The sequence below is a fragment of the Pogona vitticeps genome, chromosome 5 (assembly GCF_051106095.1).
Source record: "Pogona vitticeps strain Pit_001003342236 chromosome 5, PviZW2.1, whole genome shotgun sequence".
Taxonomy (NCBI): domain Eukaryota; kingdom Metazoa; phylum Chordata; class Lepidosauria; order Squamata; family Agamidae; genus Pogona; species Pogona vitticeps.
Genome location: NC_135787.1, coordinates 95367750 through 95389641, shown reverse-complemented (window position 1 = coordinate 95389641; position 21892 = coordinate 95367750). Strand labels below are relative to the sequence as shown.

The 21892-nt window shown below is 43.1% G+C and overlaps 1 protein-coding gene across 3 annotated transcripts in view; it reads left to right on the top strand.

The window, feature by feature from the left end:
- The window catches only part of HTT (huntingtin), a 318202-nt gene that overhangs the window by 107907 nt on the left and 188403 nt on the right, over positions 1–21892 (top strand). For 2 of the 3 annotated variants that reach the window (XM_073000994.2, XM_073000993.2), the window contains 5 exons: positions 5458–5578; positions 7057–7202; positions 8505–8656; positions 11810–12012; positions 13522–13648. In XM_073000994.2, coding sequence (XP_072857095.2) covers positions 5458–5578; positions 7057–7202; positions 8505–8656; positions 11810–12012; positions 13522–13648 — 749 coding nt within the window. The remainder of the gene's footprint in view (positions 1–5457; positions 5579–7056; positions 7203–8504; positions 8657–11809; positions 12013–13521; positions 13649–21892) is intronic. The other variant, XM_073000995.2, reaches the window with a different exon arrangement.

Here is a 21892-nt window from a genome sequence, read left to right as displayed (position 1 = left end):
TTACTGTAGTTCTAAATACTGACACAGAAACAGAATTATGGTCTCAATTATTGCATTTAATGTTGAATCTGCCATAATATTGTGTTATAGCATAACATGAATTGCATAGTTTCTCATGAAAAAGATGTTATAATTCAAGAAAAAACAGGAAATGCAACACAAATAGTTGTACAGAATGTATTTTAGGAATCAAGGCCCCCGCACAGGCTAATCAAAGCAGCCAGGCCTGTAACAACAGAATGGGCCACTGCAATAATTAATGGGTCTCTCCAGGAGACACTCATTAGGCCGATTAGGAAGAAACCAAACTTGGCAATGGACGACATCGGAAATTATAGGCCCGTCGCCAACGTTTCTTTCCTTAGTAAGGTGGTTGAGAGGGTGGTGGCAGATCAGCTTCAGGCGCTTTTGGACGAAACCAATGCTCTGGACCCATTCCAGTCGGGCTTCAGGCCGCGCTACGGCACAGAAACGGCACTGGTCGCACTGATTGATGACCTGTTGAGGGAGGCCAATAGGGGTAATATATCCCTGTTGGTCCTCCTTGACATCTCAGCGGCCTTTGATACCATTGACCACGGTATCCTCCTGGGGAGGCTCTCTGAGTTAGGGATAGGTGGCCTAGCGCTTGCTTGGCTCCGATCTTTTTGGAGGACTGTCCCCAGAGAGTACAGTTTGGAGAGAGGGTCTCGACCCCGTGGAGCCTCAGTTGTGGGGTTCCACAGGGGTCGATCATCTCTCCAATGCTGTTTAACATCTACATGAGGCCGCTGGGGGGGGGGGTCATCAGGGGGTGTGGAGCCTCGTGTCACCAGTATGCTGATGACACACAACTCTACATCACCTTCTCATCTTCCTCAGTGGATGCCGTTCTGTCCCTTCAGCGCTGCCTGGAGACTGTACTGGAATGGATGCAGTCGAATGGGTTGAGGCTGAATCCGGACAAGACGGAGGTCTTGAGGGTGGGTGGTCCTTCCATCAGCGGCATAGGCAACTCCCTTTCTTTCGGGGGGACGACCCTTGCCGCAAAGAATGAGGTTCGCAGCTTGGTACATCTGGACCCGGCGCATACCATGGAAACCCAGGTGGCGTCCGTGGTCCACTCCGCCTATTTTCATCTGTGGCGGATTGCCCAGCTCCGCCCATATCTTGATCGGGGGGCCCTCACTACTCTAGTACATGCGCTCATACTCTAGTACATGCGCTCATAAACCATTGTAACGCACTCTACGTGGGGCTGCCTTTGAGGCTGACGCGGAAATTACAGATGGTCCAGAATGCGGCAGCCAGGCTACTTAGTGGGGTGAGAAAACACCAACACATCTCCCCCACCCTGGCTGCTTTGCACTGGTTGCCCATCCGTTTCCGCGTCGACTTCAAAGTGCTAATGATTACTTATAAAGCCCTAAACGGTTTGGGACCTCAATATTTGGCAGACCGTCTCCTCCCACCCAGATCTACCCGAACCACCCGTTGTAGCCAGCAGGGACGGCTGAGGGGCCTGACGCTGAGAGAGGCTTGGAAAGAAAAAACTAGAAACCGGGCCTTCTCGGCGGTGGCCCCTCGGCTGTGGAACACCCTTCCAACAGAAATTCAGCTGGCACCCTTGCTGGGTGTTTTTAAAAGACTGTTAAAAACCTGGCTATTTAGGCAGGCCTTCCCTCCAGTCAGCTAACTCTTTTCATTTCTTTTTTTCTTATCTTATCCCAACCTAGTATCCTTTCTTAATTAATTGTTTTAATTAATATAGAAATTGTATTTTATGACTATATATATTTTTTATATAGATCTATTTTATGTTGTAAGCCACCCCGAGTAGACATGGTCTAGAGGGGTGGGGTATAAATTTAATAAATAAATAAATAAATGTGTAGCCTGTATAATTAAAAAATTGTAAACCGCCCGGAGAGTGCTTGTAGCGCTATGGGGCGGTATATAAGTCCAAATAAATAAATAAATAAATAAATAAATAAATAAATAAGTAAGTAAGTAAGTAAATAAATAAATAAATAAATAAATAAATAAATAAATAAATAAAGGCAGAGAGGTTTGTATTTTAAAATACCAAAATTGCTAAGAAGTCTTAAATGTTAACGTGGCTTACAGATTTATAGGTAAAGAAAGAATGGTTTGTAGTGGGTGACATACATTTAGGTGTGTTGTTTTGGTTCATTCTTTCTTGTATAGCTTTAAATTTCTAACTGTATTTTTCCCCATTTCCATTTTAATGCAGTTTTCTGCATTGTTAATAGCTTAAAATATTTTCTTTGGATTGCGATATGGATCAAAATATCTTTTTTTTTAGTTTACTTGTGATGCTAAGGTGCTTTGTTGTGCGTTAAAAACACGTAATGCTTTTTAAAAATAGTGTAATAGTAATTAGTTGTTTTTCTTTGTGGTCTCTGTGAGTCATATAAATGGATTCTGCACCTGTGCAGAATCTGCATCAGAACATTCTGGTTTGGAATAGATCAGTACTAGAGATGGGCGTGAGCCGGCACAGTGGTGGTTCATGATGGCTCATGGTTTGTTGGTCTTGACAAACCATGTTTATTTTAGATTTTTTAAAAAATGAACCGGCTCATGCCCATCTCTAAATGAAGGGGTCTTTCAGTGTAGCTGCCCCCCCCCTTCATGGGCCATAACACCTACCTTACTTGCTCCAGGCGACTGCCATGCTGCCTAGCTGAGTTGGACAGTAAGATGTCTAAAGCAAAAAAAAAAAAAAAAGTGCTGCTTATATACCCCCCCATAGTGCTTCAAGCACTCTCTGGGTGGTTTACAAGTTAATTATGCAGGCTACACATTGCTCCCCCCCAGCGAGCTGGGTACTCATTTTACTAACCTCAGAAGGATAGAAGGCTGAGTCAACCTTGAGCGGCTACCTGGGATTGAACCCGAGGTCGTGAGCACAGTTTTGGCTGCAGTACAGCGGTTTAACCACTGTGCCACGAGGCCCCTACTTCCTCCCCCAGTACTTCTTGGGAAGCTTAGGGTATTGTGGGAAGTATAGCTTTTTGAGGGTTCTCTATGTATATAGTGCAAGGGGCAACAAAACTACACTCATTCAGATGAGTGTTCTTCATTGTTCTCCGAATTTTACCAAACAGATTGGTAATATGACACATAAAGGTGCCACAGCAAGAAAGCAGAAAGGGGGGGGGAGCATGATTTTGTGAGTAGCTGCATGATCAAACCAGAATTTACACGTATAACACCTGAATGAGGAAGAAATTGAAGTATGAGATGATTTCCATTCCACATCAAGCCTTTATTCTTTAGACACTAGCAAAAATCCCCTTGTGTAGCTATGCAGGTAAATTTTGGAGGTAAATACCCCAAGTTAAGATATTGCCACATACATGTATTATTATATATTTATCCATTTAAAATATTTATATCCCACCTTTCTTTGTAAGGAGCCAAGTTGGCCTACAGAATTAAAAAAGAACAATATTGAAAGCTAAAACCAATAAATCATTACAATATATTAAGAAATTAAACAACTATAATATTAAAACTAGTAAATAGTTTTAATAAAAGCAATAAAAGCAGAAACAGTTACATTTGAGGGGGGGACCCTCCTAGACAGTCAGTCACTAAGGAAAAACCTGCCTGAAGAGAATGGTCTTTCCCTACTTCTGGAAGAACATGGGAGGCAGTTCGAAATTTGAGAACAACTTATGCAACTCAGTGTACAACTGATAAGGTCTGTGGAGATCTTTGAGTTAGTGCAATTCATTTCTAAATGTTAAGAAGGTTTGGGCCGTTATGTGTTTGATGAAATTTTCTGTGATGGATCGAAAGCTTGAGTTCAGGACTCTTGTTACATATGGTCATCTAGAACAGTGGTTCTTAAACTTGGGTACCCAGATGTTTTTGGACTGCAACTCCCAGAAATCCTGGCCAACACAGGAAGTGGTTAAGGCTTCTGGGAATTGCAGTCCAAGAACACCTGGGGACCCCAGTTTGAGAACCACTGATCTAGAACACAGATGTGTGGAATCTTTTTTATAGGAAATGCTCCATTTCTTCACATGCAGTGTTTCAAGAACTACATGCTTCAGTGAATAGGAAGGACTGTTACCTTATTCTTTTATCTTAAGGTCTTCTCTACTCCATACTTCAGTCTGGTAGTGGGGATTTTTAAAAGACAGTCTTTCTCTTCCTTCCATCTACTCTTCTCCTTTCATTCTCTCTGACCTTGACATCCACCCTCCGAATCCATGTTCTCTCCACTTCTTGCTTCTTTAGATAAGGACATGCAATGGGATACTGAGGGAGGAAACAAAACACTCTGTTCCTTTGCCAGCAGCTTGCTTTTGTGCTTCTTTTACCTTTACTTTGCAAGTTGCCTGTCACTTCAGTGGCTCATTTGTATTCCAGTAAGAAGTGTTGGAGAGACTGAGATGTGCAGGTCAGATGGGGAAATGCTGCGATCCAGATCTAGTTAAAGGACTGACTTCAGACTAGTGCTCTGGAACAGAGGTGAGCACAGGGTGGTCCTCAGGTGATGCTGGACTACAGCTCCTATCAGCTCTAGCCAGAATGGCAAGAGTGAGGAATACTGGAAGTTGTAGTCCAGTAGCATTTGGAGGGCTGAACTTTGTCTACAACTGCCCTAGAGTGAGGTAGTCCTAAATTTCCTCTGATAATAGGAAAAGCACAAACCAGAAACTAGAAAATTCAAAATAACATACCATATGGTGAAGATACCGTATTTCTCCATTTATAAAACAACACTTTTTCCTAAAATAATTAGAGGAAAAATTGAGTGTCGTTTTATACATGGAAGGAAGCAGTCACACGCTTGCTTGAGTGCCTCTTGCTGCCGCTGCCGCTTCCCAGTTGCCTCTTCCAGGGCTCATGGCTTGTCCTCTCTGGTGGCCCTGAGGTAGCAGCAGCAATAGGAGGAGGAGGAGGAGACGGAGGTGAAGGAGCATTCACATGTGCTCGGGCGCCTCTTGCTGCTGCCTCCCCCACGCACCCGATCACCATCTCCAGTGGGACTGACGGGCTTAGTTCATGTTGGCGCCTTGTCCCCTCCAGTGGCGGAGGCAGCAGGAGGCAGAGGTGGAGGCAAACAAGCACTCTCACACGTGCTCAGGCGCCTCTTCCTGGTGCTGCCGCTGGATCACCTCCTCCAGCGATCATCTCCTTACGGCTGGGGACAAGGTAGTGACGTGAGCTGGAGGTGAGCCCCGGCAGTCGCACTGGAGGAGGTAAGCGGGCAGGCAGCGGAGACAACAGCAGCAGCAGGAGATGGAGGTGGAGGAGCAGTTGCCCATTAACTGCTCCTCCGCCTCCATCAAGGGTCAAAATTAGGGGGTTGTTTTATACATTGGGGGGGTCATGTACATGGAAAAATATGGTACTTAATCATAAAATGATTTTTTGCCATTAATGTAACAAAATCTTTGCTATGAAAGTTTACAAACGGGATTGATTTTGTTCTAGGACTTACAGAGGTTATAGCATGGTTCAAAGTCCAACAGATGTGACAATGGAAAATAATCTTTCTAGAGTTATTTCAGCTGTTTCCCATGCCTTGACTACATCATCATCAAGATCTCTAACAGTGAGTCTTTCAGACCTATCCATTCCTACAGCAGCTTACCATTTGGATTTTTAAACCTTTGGCGGATTGCCCGGCTGCGGCCCTATCTTGGTGCGTGTGCTTGTAATCTCAAGATTAGACCACTGTAACACTCTCTACGTGGGGCTGCCTTTGAGGCTGATGCAGAAACTTCAGGTGGTGCAGAATGCGGTGGCCAGACTCCTTAGTGAAGTGAGAAAATACCAGCATATTTCTCCTACTCTGGCCATGCTGCACTGGCTGCCCATTCGTTTCCGCATCGACTTCAAAGTTTTAATGCTTACTTATAAGGCCCTAAACAATTTAGGACCTTGATATTTGGCGGAACGCCTGCTCCCACCAAGATCTACCGGGATCACCCGTGCGAGTCAGGAGGTGAGGCCGAGGAACCTGATGCCAAGAGAGGCCCGGAAGGAAAAGACACGGAACTGGGCCTTCTCGGCAGTGGCTCCTCGGCTTTGGAACAACCTCCCTCTGGAGATTCGCACGGCCCCCATTCTGGGCACCTTTAAAAGTCAGTTAAAAACATGGCTATATATTCAGGCCTTCCCTCCAGCTAATATCTGATTTTTCTTTTTATTTTTCCTTTATTTATTTCTTATTCTGTCTTTGTATTGTATTTGTTATTGTATGATTCATGTAATATTTTGTGTTATTTTATTGTTTTATCTTATATTGGAAGCTGCCTAGAGTGGTCTTATAGACCAAATGGGCAGGGTATAAATCAAATTAATTAATTAATTAATTAATGTTAAAGGCATTGTCTTAACCTCCCTACGTATACATCATTTATATCCCACAGTTTACAATGACATCTAAATATTGGAATACAATGTCTTGTTCCATCTTTCTAGTCATGTGGAGTGAACATTTTGCCAGTGTTTAATTTTTTTGTATAATTTTCCCCAAGGGCAGGGATCCTGTTGAGGCAAAGTGCTCATGCAATGGATGTAGTGCAGATGTTTTGACTTTTAAACCCTTGTGCCAAGGACATGCCCAGTATCTCCCTGTGCAAACATGAGATGGATTTCTGTAACAGGAATCTCTGCTTGCATACCAGTGGCAAGTACATAAAGGTCAGCTCTCACATTCGTGAGCTGATGGAGTGTTCCTGTCCAGTAGTAACTGACAGGCCTCAGTGAAATATTCTAGGAAAAAAAATTTCCACATGAAGCTTTGAATTCATTTAAAACTATAATTTAGTGCACATTGAGTTTGCTTAGATATTTTTATCATATATTTCCATTCAAATGCTGGTAATCTGTTCTAACATTCAAAGGTTCTGTTTTGTATACTGTACGTAAGTCAAATTATTATTATTATTATTATTAAACAGATAATGCTGGGCAATGCATTTTTTCTTGGGAAGTGTTCTAATTTGCTGTTTTTAGGAAGAGCCATGTCATTGCACATTTTTCCTTATTATTGATAGTAATATATTTTCTGTTTGGGGTTTTCAGTTTGGCTGCTGTGAGGCTTTGTGTCTTCTGTCCACATCATTTCCAGTCTGCACCTGGAATGTAGGATGGCACTGTGGGTATGTTTCTTCCTCCAGTATACAAGCTTCTAGAGTTCATGTTTACAAAAACAGAAGACAGTCATCCAGGTATCAAAATTCTGCTCTGTGTTATTTGTAGTTGAACCGTATTGAGAAGAAGTTTAGTGTCAGAGGCTATCAGATCAAGGACTGAGATATCTGATATTTAATTTAATAGTATATAAAAATGTGAGGAAAAAGAACTCTTTCCCATGAATTAGAGTCTGAGCTATTTAGTATAGAATTCTATATAACTTTTTCTTTGCATTTTATGCAAAGATATAAAAACCTGCTGGAGACATGAGATGAGAATTTTTATTTACAATGATGGAGGGGATGTGTGACATGGGAAATATTTGGTACTTATCTAACAGAAGTGGTAAAGAAAATGGCAGTTGCATGTTTGTTTCACTTCTGATTTTAACATGTACAGTGGTGCCTCGACTTATGAACTTAATTGGTTCCAGAACTCTGGTCGTAACTCGAAATGGTTGTAAGCACCATTTCCCATTGAAATGCAATTAATCCGTTCTGGCTGAAGGAAAAAAAATCACGCACACACAAAAATCACTGCGAGACTCATCGGAAATGCAATTTATCTGTTCCGGCTGAAGGGGGGGGGAAAGAAAAGCAAGCAAAGTGCAAGACCCATTGGAAATGCAAAAAAAGCAAAGCAGAAAGCAATCGAAGCATGCAAGACCCATTGGAAATGCAAAAAAAGCAAAGCAAAAAGCAAGCAAACCCCACAAGACCCATCGGAAATGGGGGGAAAATCCCAAAAGCAAGCAAATCCCCCAAGACCCATTGGAAATGGGGAAGAAACCCAAAAAGCAAACAAATCCCCTAAGACCCATCGGAAATGGGGGGAAAACCCTAAAAAGCAAACAAACCCACCAAGATCCATAGGAAATGGGAAAAAATCCCAACAAACAAACCCCCAAGACCCATCACAGCACAGAAATATAACCTCCCCAGCCCAAAACCACGCTGCAAAACCTATCCAGAACAGTTTTAAAAAAGCAAAAAGCAGCACCTTACCTTACCAGGCAGTCCGAAGCCTCCTCCAATCGCACTCACTCTAACCGTTGGGGTGAAAGAGCTATAAAGAAGCAGCCTCTTCGCCTACCAGCAGTTAGTGATTAGAATTCCCTGCCTTTTCCCCCTGCCGTTTTCTGTTCATAGCCGGAAGCTCCAGCCACAAATCAAAGAAAATTTTTGCAGCCAGAGCTGGTTGTAACTTGAAATGGTCGTAAGTCAGGACGTTTGTAAGTCAAGGTACCACTGTACTGTATTTTATCACTTGTGTGTTACTAATTCTGTTTTGCGTTTGTCAGTTTTGTGGCAATTGACCATTTATAATTCAACTTCCAGTTTTTCCCTACTGGGTTCTACTGAAGAATTTCAAAAGAATACCACTATTGGAATGGCAGGTTTGGTTCTGTCCCTTCTTTCATCAGCTTGGCTCCCGCTAGATCTGTCTGCCCATCAAGATGCTTTGATACTGGCTGGAAATTTGCTTGCTGGTAAGAGAGTTTGGTTTTATCTTATAAAACTATATTGATTGGTTTTATCTTAATTAGGAGTTTTACTGGTACAACTGGACTTATTTCTCTTTTCTGTTCTGCTCCTGTTAACCCCAAGCACTGTTAATGTCTCATTTTTATTAATGCCACTACAGTGGTACCTCGACTTATGAACTTAATCCATTTTGGAACGGCGTTCGTACATTGAAAAGTTCATAAGTCGAAGTACCATTTTCCATTGAAATGCAGGGGAACGGAATAAATCCGTTCCAGCATTTCAAATAATTATCTTCTGAGGTCTCAAAGGGCTTTCCCCCCCAACATCGGAGGAAGCCCTTTGAGAGCTCCGAAGGCAAAAAAGCAGGGAGAAAGGGCAGGAAATTTGAATTTCTAGCCCTTTCTCTCTGCCTTTATGCCATCGGAGCTCTCAAAGGGCTTTCCGCCTGACATTGGAGGAAGCCCTTTGAGAACTCCGAAGGTGCTGATTGCGGCAGTGGGGACCCCCAGGGAGGTCTCCCATGGTGGCGGGCAAGCCCTGGGAGACTTCCCTGGGTCCCTGCCACTGTGATCGGCACCTTCGAAGATTTCAAAGGGCTCTCCCCCCGACATTGGAGGAAGTTGTTTGAGACCTCCGAAGGCAAAAAGGCAGGGAGAAAGTGCTGGAAATTTGAATTCCCCGTCCTTTCTCCCTGCCTTTTTACCTTTGGAGCTCTCAAACTGCTTCCTCCGACATCAGAGGAGGGGAAGCCCTTTCAGACCTCCAAAGGCACAAACAGCTCCGTTCGCAAAAAATGGCATTGACTTGTGAATGGAGCCTCGATCTCGTTCATAGGTCAAGGCTCCATTCGCAAGTCAATGCCAATTTTTTCGAACAGCGCTGTTCATAAATCGAAAAGTTCGTATGTAGGGACGTTCGTAAGTAGAGGGTTGACTGTAATTTGGAAACACTCAGTTCCCTTCTCCTTTTCCCAGTATATGTCATCTACCAGAATAAATGTGTATTACAGTTCCAAAATCAAGTCTGTCCTTGGCTTTAGATAATCAGTATATTCTAAGGCTTTTTTCTGTTTGAAAAGTCACCTCACACTCCACAAGTTTGCTCAAAAATGGAAGATTAGACAGGGCAATAGTTATTACAAATTATATTATCATGATTTGGCAATGTTAGAGTTTGTTTCCCTGGAAAAATTGATTATTACAGTGGTGCCTCGCATTGCGACGTTAATTAATTCTGCAAAAATTGCTGTTGAACGAAAACGTCGCTATGCAATATTAAAAAGCCCATAGAAACGCATTAAAACCTTATTAATGCCTTCCTAGGGGCTTAAAACTCACAGTTCAGCGAAGATCCTCCATAGCGCGGCCGTTTTCGGTGCCTTTTAAGCGAGGAATCCGTCCCAGAAAACAGCAGTGGGCCATTTTGTTTACCCAGTGGCCATTTTGAAACCGCCGATCAGCTGTGCAAAATGGTCGCTTTGCGATGATCAGTTCCCGAAGCAGGGAACCGATCATTGTAAAGCAAAATTCCCCTATAGGGAACATCGCAAAAAGTTCGTCGCAAAGCGATTTCGTCGCTAAACGGAGCGCTCGCTAAGCGAGGCACCACTGTACTTCTAAAATCTGGATTCCCTTTCAATCCCTGGTGGACTCTGAAAGCCAAGATGAGCAAAGATCTAGAATACAGGTGGGAAATGAACAAGCTTTGTGAGACACTCCAGTCTTATCACTGGTTGAAAAACAGACCTGTCAATTGGTCAGGTTCAGGTATTGTTCCTTGCTTGGTGTTTTTTTTAAAATAGTAATGACCACAAGAGGGTATCCTGTAGAAGAGTGATTCCTAACCTTGGGTTCCCAGATGTTCTTAGACTAAAACTCCCAGAAGCATTCACCACTGGCTGTGCTGACCAGGATTTCTGGGAGTTGTAGTCTAAGAATGTCTGGGCACCCAGGGTTGTAAAATCAGTTCTCTGTAGCCCATCTTGACATTGGGGTCAAAAACATTCACGCTGCCCTTGAAGAATTGGAAATTAAAGCAAGAATTTCCATTAAGTGACTGTTACAAAAAAGGATGGAATATACCAATTAATTATAAGTTAACTTGTCATGTTAAGGTTAAAAAGCGTTTTACAAATAAGAATACTTTTACAGCTATTTGTGGAGTTTTCATTATGTATTGCTTAAAGGGAAGGCTCACACACCTTCAAAAGAATCAATGCAGTTTTGTAAGGGGAATGGGCAATTGTAGCATTCACCCCTTGTTATGCAAAATAAGTCATGCATTATTCATGTTCTATGCAAATGCAGTGGAGAGGCAGAGCCGAGGGAGAGATTAAAAGGTGGAGGCTGAGAGGAGGATTCAGTCAGTCAAAAGTAGGTCAGGAGTGAGTCAGTGAGAGTTAGTCAAGAGTCAGAGAGTCAGAGAGAGAAGGAACAGATATTAATAGAGCTAAGCTGGTTAAGATAAATAGAGAAGGTGGTAATTAATTATATGGCATGAAGAAAGTCTGTATAGAGAGACCTGTGAATTATTTGCTTGTGTACAATGAACAACTGAAGAACATCTGTGATTATTACTAACTTTGCTACACTTCAATAAATGAGTTCTGTTTGCATTTACCAGACAAGTGTTTGGACAAAAGTCTTTTATATTGTGGATAGAGGTAATCCACTGGTGGCAGTGAGGGAAACAAAGACTGGAACCTTTGTGAGGGCACAAAAAGTAGGTGCTTCATAGAGGTGAACGTCACAGCAATCGTATTTCAAAAATTGATGCAACAGGTCTTTGAATGGTCCCAATGTAGGAGGGCACTAATGTATAATTGAATAGTTCAACTTGTTCTGTGTATGCACTAATTCGTTTATTTTGTTGTTGTTTGTTTTGTATTTTTTCTGCTTTATATTCTTTAATAAAATAAAAAACATTAAAGTGGATTTTATTTTCTAATTTTGAGTTGATTTTTTAAAATAGCTTTTTGCAAGTGAGGAGTGGGACATATAGCGTTCACTATTATCCAGGGTTTTCAGTGTCCACGGGAGGAGGTTTAGAATCAATCTCTAGCAGATTTTATTTGCTTTGCAATTTTGTGCATATTGAATAATGCATTATCTTGTTGAATGTAAATTATTGTTAAAAATAAATTTGTTATCATTTAGCTAGTGCTTCAAAATCATTGAAAAATCCATGGACTAATGAAGATGATGCCAATCTTGGTGCTGCTAAGCAGGAGGAGCCTTGGCCAGCTCTAGCTGACAGAACTCTTGTTCTTTTAGTAGAGCAAATTTTTTCTCATTTGCTGAAGATCATTAATATCTGTGCTCATGTACTGGATGATGTAGTTCCTGGCCCAACAATAAAGGTACAGTACTTTTAAGCATTTTAAACAGTCTTTAAAAAACCCACTGACAAATCATAAACTAGTAAGTTCCAAATGGGCAAGGGGTTAGTTAACTGAGTTGGTTTGTTGCAGTAAAAACAGCAGTCTAATGACACTTCAGAAAATTGAAAAAAATGTGTTTGGTATAGTGCACAAATACCATTCTTCTATTTCAAAATTGTGAAATGAAATTAGCATGTTTATTTATTACTTAATTTATGTGTTGTCTTTCTTTAGAGGAGGCACTCAGGGTATCTTACCATTAATTAAAGTATAATACTCATAGAACTAAAACAGTGGGATACAGTGATAATAAACAATTAAACAGGTAACACTATTAAAAATTACCATATTCACATCTTAATAATATTTTTTTTCAAATCATTTCAAAGCTTAGCTGAAAAGAAAGGTGTTTGAGTCTATGAGAGTAGTGGGACTGAGATAAGGGCCTCTTTGGAAGATCTATTAGTGTGGGAGGCTAATACAGTGGTGCCTCGCAGAACGAGCGCCCTGTAGAGTGATGAATTCGCTCTACGGGGACGTTTTTTCGATCGCTAATGCGATCGCAGAGCGACGGCCCCAATGGGCGAAAATCGCAGAGCGAAGGTCGGTAAGCGACCCGCCGATCAGCTGTTCCGCGGCTACAAAATGGCCGCCGGAAGCCCCAAAATGGCCGCGTGCAGCGTTTTTGCGCCCTCATTAAGCGAGGAGAGGGCGCGAAAATGGCTGCCGGCCATAGGGAAGCATCGCTGAATGGTGAGTATTCGGCCCAATTGGAACGCATTAAACAATGGCTTTTCCTGCCCCGTTCAACGATGTTTTCACACAGCAAGGGTTAATCCGGAACGAATTAACCTCGCTGTGCGAGGCACCACTGTATTGGAAAATACAGTTCTTCGGATAGCTGGACGCAAGCCATATAGAGCTTTTTAGATCATCATCAGCTGGTTAAGTTGGACCCAGAAAGGGACCAACAGCTGGTGAAGCTGGTTTAATAAGAGAGTTATATGCTTTGCATAAACTCATGTTCCAGTCAGCAGCCTGATTGCAGCATTCTGACTAGTTAAATTCTGAACATTTTCCAGTGGCAGCATCACGTGGAGTGCATTATGGTGATCCAGGCAAGATGTAACTAAGGGATGTGTCACCATAGCCAGATCAAATATCTCAAGAAACATGTGACATTTCATTTGTTTTTAATTAATAGTATTACACCGATTTCACTTGTTTGAATAAAAACATTTAGTCAGATGCAGAAGTGATTCATTAATTCTTATAACCTAACTTTTCTAGACTTACACTAAGAAAAAGCTTTAAAGATTTTGCTGTTTTTTTAGTTATACCTGTTTGTAATGCTGTCAGAATTAGATTGATAAGTGATCTTAATTGTCTTGCAATATTGTATTAATATGTATGGTTTATTGCTGTGATGAGTATGATTGACCTTTACTTTTCCTTTACCTTAACTAATAATGGCTACTATTTTTCAAGGCAACGTTGCCATCTCTAACAAATCCACCTTCCCTGAGTCCAATTCGGCGAAAAGGAAAAGAAAAAGAAATAGCAGAACAGACATCTGTACCAATGAGCCCTAAGAAGACAAGTGAGAATAGTCCAGGTAGGAATTTTTTCCATCTGTGCAGTGGGTAGTCAGTTGTATTGCACTGTGGGATCCATTTAATTTCTAATGTCGTCCATTTTTTATTGGATGTTAAAATCGTATCAGTGTGGAATTCTACAAGACAGATCAGCTATGCATGTACATAAGGACTAGGCATATGGCAGTGTTTCCCAACCTGGGGATCATGATCCCCAAGTGTTTTCTGAGGGTTTGTCTTATATGTGTTGTAGCTATTGCTAAATAATTTCTACCATGACCTTTTGGATTGGGATATTAAAGTTATGCATATGTGTATATATGAAAAACAAGCTCGTTTGAGGAGAAAGAAGCCTCTTCTTTTTGAGAAGGGATGACTTTACCCCATTAAAAATGCTTTTTTATGCAAATATGATGGGGTGGTCACAGGTTACTTGGCTATAATAAAAGGGATTCATGATTTGAAAAAGGTTGGGAACCATTGGTATATACATTAATGTAAGCTGATTGTATGTCCTCCCCCCAATCCGTTTGTAATTGGTGACAGTTAAATACATTTCCATGCATATTAAAAGTAGTAAGATTGTTTTATCATTCATTGATGGGTAATATGTGTTTCTTCGTGGCCTCCATGAATCACACACATAGGTTCTGTAGCACACATTTTCTGAACATTCTAGAACTTAAAAATAAACGGTTATTCTCATTCCCCTCGCAGTGTGCATTTATTGGTGTACAAATTCCTGACCCGCAGTTCCTCTTGGCTACCACCATGGAAACTAGGAACACTCTTGAGCTTACTGTTTGTCTCTTTGCGGCTTTCCTTTGCATGTTCTTTCTGTTGAGAGACTACAGTGGTGCCTCGCAAGACGAAAGTAATTCGTTCTGTGAGTAGCGTCGTATTGCAAAATTTTCATCTTGTGAAAGCGCGGTTTCCCATAGGAATGCATTGTAATGCATTTCTATGGGAAACCCTGCAAGAAGAATGAATTATTTTCGTCTTGCGAGGCATCGCTCTTGCGGGGAAAAAAATCGTCTTGTGAAGCAGGCCATAGAAAAAACTGTCTTGCGAGTCACCACAACAATTGCAAAACGCTCTTGTCTTGCGAGTTTTTCATCAGGTGAGGCATTCATCTTGTGAGGCACCACTGTATATTTTCCACATTATTTGGGTAGGACCTTTTACTTTTTGTTTTGTTAGATCTCTCCCCCCCCCACTTTCCTTTCTCCTTTAATGGCCTCAGGGGGCCCTTTCAAGAAGAGTACGACTTGTGGCAGGAAGATTCATCTCTTGGACGGGCAGTCCCAGTGTCTTTATTGCCTGGGAGGAACACACCAGCCCAGCCTGGTCAAAAACCTGCCAGATCTGTTGGGAGGTCTCTCGCCACTTCAGCATTCTCAATCACTGCCTTTGCATTCAAGCTGCTGCTCTCCATCTCCACCAGTACCTCATCTCTTGGATTTTAGATCTTTTCAAGGAGGTCCCCTCTAGCTACTATCCCTTCCGTCAACTTCTACTGTAACTGATGTTTTCCAGTGTCCTTTACCTGTCACTCAAAGTTTGAGGACCTTGGTTCTAGCTGCAGAGTTTGGGGCTCCTTCTCAGCTTCAAGATTTGTATCTGACCACTCTGACAGCTTTTTTTCTGTCTGCATTGCTTTTCCAGCTTCAGACTTCAAATCCAACTGCCCTGACAGGTTCGCTCCTATCACTTGGGGCACTTACCTCCCAATTTCAGCCTCCGAATCTGACTGCTCCAGCTCCCAAATGGATTTTCGGCTGCCTTTCTCCAAGTTCAAGGATTGCAGTTGATGTCTCTGTCCACTTCTACTCAAATAGCCAACACAATATTTTCCTATATCTTACCTCCAAGTGTCTCGTCAAGAACAGCCAGGAGTCTATTTGTAACCACCATGGTATTCTCCCATGCATTATTTGCAGGGGATGCCTTCCAGTGCTCCCTCATCTGTGTCGGCTCCAATGATTCAGGGAGTGTCTGTGGCTCCTGCCACTCTCTATGCACAACCGCCTCCTGTGGCACCCAGCCAGACACATGTGCCTTCTCTTTCAGTGCCGGCATCATTTTCTCAACCAGTGACCGGTCTTCTTTTGGCTTCTTGGATTTGAGCTCAGCAACAAGAGACCACTCCCTTCTTACATTCAGTAACAATTGTGCCTGCCCGGTCTCACTCAACATTGAGGTATGCCCAGAAATAATGTAGGTATGATTATGCTAACTCCCTGCTCCCGGTTCACTGTTCCATTCCAGCTCTTGCCAATCCTGGCCTTCATAATTGGAAACCTCCTTTGGTTCTTGCTGTTCCCAATCTTGCTCAGCATCAATGTGCCCCAACCCAGCAAGTGCACTACCCTACCCCAACTGCTGTTGAGGTAGACCATTGCCACCAGACTTCCCCCTCAAGTTAAATGGCCTTTGGATTCTCCCAACAATAGCAGATTCTGATTTAGCAGCCACCCTGTTCTACCTCCGCTGTTGTCAGATCTGATTATCGCCAGCAAGGACAAGCCCCAGATCCGAAGATGCTTCAACCCCTCCATCAGCAGTGTCCGTCTCCATCAGAAATGCTAGAGTCTCACCAATCCTTGGCTTCTTCTTCATTCTTGGATTCATTCCTCCTTTCGGATTTGGAATCAGCGCCTCAGTCAGCCATGATCACCACCTTGGATACGGAGGTGGAAGACATAAATCCACCATCTCCTTTGGAAATGTAAAGGTCTGTTTCAACTTTGTGCTGGATATAACCAACTCCCTTAACATTTCTACACACAGACTCTCTCCTCAGCACTTGGATCATCTCTATGATCAGATTACTTCCAGTGCCTCCTCCCCAATTCATATAGGGATGGTAGCCACCTAGAATGGTCGTTCAACTAGATAGGCGGGGTATAAATGCAATAAATAAATAAAATAAATAAATATGGTTCTGTCTCTACTGGCTTTGGCAAAGGATGCCTGGAAAAAGCCCATCTCGTCAGTGCCCATGCGCAAGAGAGTTGAGAATTTTATAGGGTGAGGGGGCTGCCTTTCTATTCAAGATTCCCCATTCAAATTTGGTTATTGTAGCGACCTCCCAGATTCACTCGAAAGGCAGGCAGGTCCATGTTCCACAGAGCAAAGAAGGCTCTTGATGGAGTGGTCAGGTGACTACATTTTATGGCTTTGCTGGCAATTCGGGTGGCAAAATACCGGGGGGGGGGAGTGCTGAGTTTCTATCAGCAGGTGTTGCTAAACAAGCTTCAGATGCATTTGGATGGCCTACTGGAGGCAGCCAGGGCAGACGCAACAGCGGTATGCCAAGAAGCTATGTCAGTAGCAGCACAGCAAATGCGCTCAGCCTATCATGTCATGGACTGCGTAGCCAAGGCTATTGCAACCATGAGCACCGTCAGATGACATGCTCGGCTTCATTTGGCTGGTTTTGCAGATGATGTCTGTTGCGAGATTGATGATCTCCCCTTTGATGGGGATGGTCTGTTCCATACCAAAACTGATGGCATAATAGATGATCTCCAGAAGAAACACTTGGCTGTGAAGAGGCTTGGTGTTTACCAACAGCAACAATGCTCTTACTGCCCTTTGTGGAGAAGGCGTTCATCTGCACCGTCTCCACAAAAATCCCATGGCAGACAAAGATCATTACTGTGTTCGCGAAGGCTTTCACGGCCGGGATCTAATGGTTGTTGTGGGTTTTTCGGGCTTCTTGGCCGTGTTCTGAAAGTGGTTCTTCCTAACGTTTCGCCAGTCTCTGTGGCTGGCATCTTCAGAGGACAGCAAACTGTGCTCTGGGTAGGCTTGAGAGTGGGTGGAGTATTTGTGGCTGTGAGAAGGCTAGTTTGTGAGGTAGGCTATTGTCCTAATCAGGAGATGGTTGAATAATGTGTTTTGTTGTGGATGTATTGTTTTGATAAGGAGGGGAGATTATCTGTCCCTGTGGTTGATGGGTGTCATTAGCTGGTCTTTTGTGTGCAGTAATCCCCTGACCTTGTGGCTGGGTAGAGTTCGTTGACCTTTTGCACTCTGTGTTTTTGAGAGCTGGGAGCCAGGTTTTGTTGAGTTTCAGACATTCCTCCTTCCGGTTGAAGTTTTGTTGATGCTTGTGGATTTCAATGGCTTCCCTGTGCAGTCTGACGTAATGATTGCTGGTGTTGTCCAGTATTTCAGTATTTTGAAATAGAATTTCATGTCCAGTTTGTTTTATGGCATGTTCAGCTACTGCAGATTTTTCTGGTTGTTTTAGTCTGCAGTGTCTCTCATGTTCTTTGATTCTGGTGTGGCTGCTTCGTTTTGTGGTTCCAATGTATACCTGGCCACAACTCCGGTATACTCCTGCAGTGGTGAGGGGGTCCCTTCTGTCCTTTGCTGACCGTAACATTTGTTGTATTTTTGTGGAGGCCTGGAATACTGTTTGTAAGTTGTGTTTTTCCAGAAGTTTCCCCATGCGGTCTGTGACCCCTTTGATGTATGGCAGAAATACTTTGTTTGTGGGTGGCTGGTTTTCTTCTTCAGTTTGGTGTTGTTTTCTTGGTTTGATGGCTCTTGTGATTTCATTTTTGGAGTAGCCATTTGCCTGTAGGGCCCAATTCAGGTGGTCGAGTTCAGTGTTGAGAAACTGAGCTTCACAGTTCCGATTTCCACGGTCTACCAGTGTTTTGATTATGCCTCTTTTTTTGCCGTGGGTGGTGGTTGGAGTTTCTGTGTAGGTACCTGTCTGTGTGGGTGAGTTTTCTGTAGACCTTGTGTCCCAGTCGGAGGTCAGTTTTGCGTAGGACCATGACATCTAGGAACGGGAGTTGGCCCTCTCTTTCTTTTTCCATGGTGAATTGTATGTTTGGGTGGATGCTGTTGAGATGGTTGAGAAATTCTTCCAATTTTTCTTCACCGTGACTCCAGATTGTAAAGGTGTCATCCACATATCGGAACCAGACTGTGGGTGTGAGGGGTGCCAAAGCCAGGGCAAGTTTTTCAAAATGCTCCATGTAGAAATTTGCTGTAACCGGCCTGAGAGGGCTGTCCATGGCCACTCCATCTGTCTGTTCGTACAATTCATTATCCCACTGGAAATAGCTGGTTGTAAGGCAGTGCTGGAAGAGAGCTTTGATGTCTTCTGGGAATATCTGCTGGATGAGTATCAGGGTGTCCTTTACTGGTACCTTAGTGAACAGGGATACTACATCAAAACTGACCAGTCTATCCCCAGGGTTGAGTTTTAGGGTGCTGATCTTGCTTATGAAATGCCCTGAGTCCTTGATGTAGGATGAGGTTTGTCCAATGTGGGTCTGTAGAAGGGTTGCTAGGTGTTTGGCTAATTCATATGTTGGGGAGCCGATGGCACTTACAATGGGCCTGAGCGGGGTAGAGTCCTTGTGGATTTTGGGGAGTCCGTATAGTCTAGGTGGGAGAGCTTCTGTCTTGCAAATTCGTTGGAGGACGTTGGGGTGCAGGGAGGAACTCCTGATCAGCATGTTTGTTTGTTTTGTGATTTTGTTAGTTGGGTCCCGTTTCAGTTTTCTGTAGGTGATGGGGTCTAGAAGTTCTCTGATTTTGTCCCTGTATTCTTCTGTTTCCATGATTACTGTAGCGTTGCCTTTGTCTGCTGGTAGGATGATGATGTTTGGGTCTGAGTTCAGGGACTTGATGGCATTTCTCACCTTTCTTGTTATGTTACTTTTCGGGGGTTTTGCTTTCCGTAGGATCCTGGTCACTTCCCCTCTTATTTCCTCTGCTTTTTCTTCTGGAAGATGATATAATGCTGATTCCACATTGGCAATTCTATCTTCCACAGGAATTTTGCTGGGTGTTATTGCAAAATTTCCTCCTTTGCTTAAGACTGAGGTTTCTTCTGGGGAGAGTTGGCGTCCCGATAGGTTGATGATGATGCGCGTGGTATCTAGTGTAGGTTTCTGTTGGCTTGTTTGGCATTTGTTGAATTTCCGTTTTTGTCTGTCTGTGTGGTTCATCATTTCTTTTTCCATCTTATTGTAAGAGAGGGTATCACTCTTGTCCCAGTCTTGACTTCTCATTTTTTGGCTGATAGTGATGTGTAGGCCTAGTAGTTCTTTGTCTGTGGAGTCCAGTTTTTTGCGGGTTGTGTGGATTCTTTCCCGTAGGAGGGCATGTTCCAGATGGTCGTAGATGCGGCTGGCCTGTGGAGAAAGGATGGTCCTTTTTGTCCTGAGGAATGCTGGTATGGTCTTTGTGTCTCTGCAGCATAGTAGGAATGTTAAGGAACATAGTAGTTGTGCTCTTTTGCTTCGGAGTGTTTCCAGTCTCCGGGTCTGTCTGACTGTTACCTCCCCGTAGAGGCGTTCAATGTATTCGCGAAGGCTTTCATGGCCGGGATCTAATGGTTGTTGTGGGTTTTTTCGGGCTTCTTGGCCGTGTTCTGAAAGTGGTTCTTCCTAACGTTTCGCCAGTCTCTGTGGTTGGCATCTTCAGAGGACAGCAAACTGTGCTCTGGGTAGGCTTGAGAGTGGGTGGAGTATTTGTGGCTGTGAGAAGGCTAGTTTGTGAGGTAGGCTATTGTCCTAATCAGGAGATGGTTGAATAATGTGTTTTGTTGTAGATGTATTGTTTTGATAAGGAGGGGAGATTATCTGTCCCTGTGGTTGATGGGTGTCATTAGCTGGTCTTTTGTGTGCAGTAATCCCCTGACCTTGTGGCTGGATAGAGTTTGTTGACCTTTTGCACTCTGTGTTTTTGAGAGCTGGGAGCCAGGTTTTGTTGAGTTTCAGACATTCCTCCTTCCGGTTGAATTTTTGTTGATGCTTGTGGATTTCAGTGGCTTCCCTGTGCAGTCTGACGTAATGATTGCTGGTGTTGTCCAGTATTTCAGTATTTTGAAATAGAATTTCATGTCCAGTTTGTTTTATGGCATGTTCAGCTACTGCAGATTTTTCTGGTTGTTTTAGTCTGCAGTGTCTCTCATGTTCTTTGATTCTGGTGTGGCTGCTTCGTTTTGTGGTTCCAATGTATACCTGGCCACAACTGCAAGGTATCCGGTATACTCCTGCAGTGGTGAGGGGGTCCCTTCTGTCCTTTGCTGACCGTAACATTTGTTGTATTTTTGTGGTGGGCTTGAATACTGTTTGTAAGTTGTGTTTTTCCAGAAGTTTCCCCATGCGGTCTGTAACCCCTTTGATGTATGGCAGAAATACTTTGTTTGTGGGTGGCTGTTTTTCTTCTTCAGTTTGGTGTTGTTTTCTTGGTTTGATGGCTCTTGTGATTTCATTTTTGGAGTAGCCATTTGCCTGTAGGGCCCAATTCAGGTGGTCGAGTTCAGTGTTGAGAAACTGAGCTTCACAGTTCCGATTTGCACGGTCTACCAGTGTTTTGATTATGCCTCTTTTGCCGTGGGTGGTGGTTGGAGTTTCTGTGTAGGTACCTGTCTGTGTGGGTGGGTTTTCTGTAGACCTTGTGTCCCAGTCCCTTGGTACTTCATGGTTCCGAAGATCATTACTGTCTACGTCTTCCACCTCTTACTATCCTCAGAGGAACAAATGTCAAAAGTATAGATTGGCCTTGAGCACTAAACGTTCTGATTGCATACTGAAGCAGTGTCTTTGACTCTTGATGTCTACAGTCCAGTCTGACACAGTTCTTTGCACCTCTGACCTCCTCACCTCTCCTGGTTGCCTTTTTTCCAACATGGTCCCATATAACTTTGGACAAGTGGGTTCTATTCATTATCCGCTCCAGTTATGCCATAGAGCTTCTTTCCCTCCCACCAGTGTTCAACCCCTCCTTCACCTATTCTGGAATAAGAGGTCATTTCCCTTCTACACAAGGGCACAATCCAACTGGTTCCAGACCATCTTATCTCAGAGCGCCATTATTCATGGTACTTCATGGTTCCGAAGAGGAATGGTGGCCTCAGACTAATTCTTGACCTTCAGGGAGTCAACAGATTCATCCTTGCCAAGAAATTCTGCATGGCAACTCTAGAAATGGTCATCCTGCTACTCTGCCATAGGGATTGGTTTGTGGTTGTCACAATTTCCTCTGAAGATCTTATCCCCCTGGCCTTCACAAGGATCTTGCTCTTCTTCTTCGCTGCCACCAGATATTAATGCTTTAATATCAATTGAGTATGGAGACATGTGTGCTGTCAAAACTTAAATCTTTTATTTGATCAGGGAAGTTAATAATCAATATATACAGTATTCATAGGATGAATCACAGGCTGCCAATCACTTATATATGAATCAGATAGGATATATAACCAAAACTCCTTTAACACTCTGCTT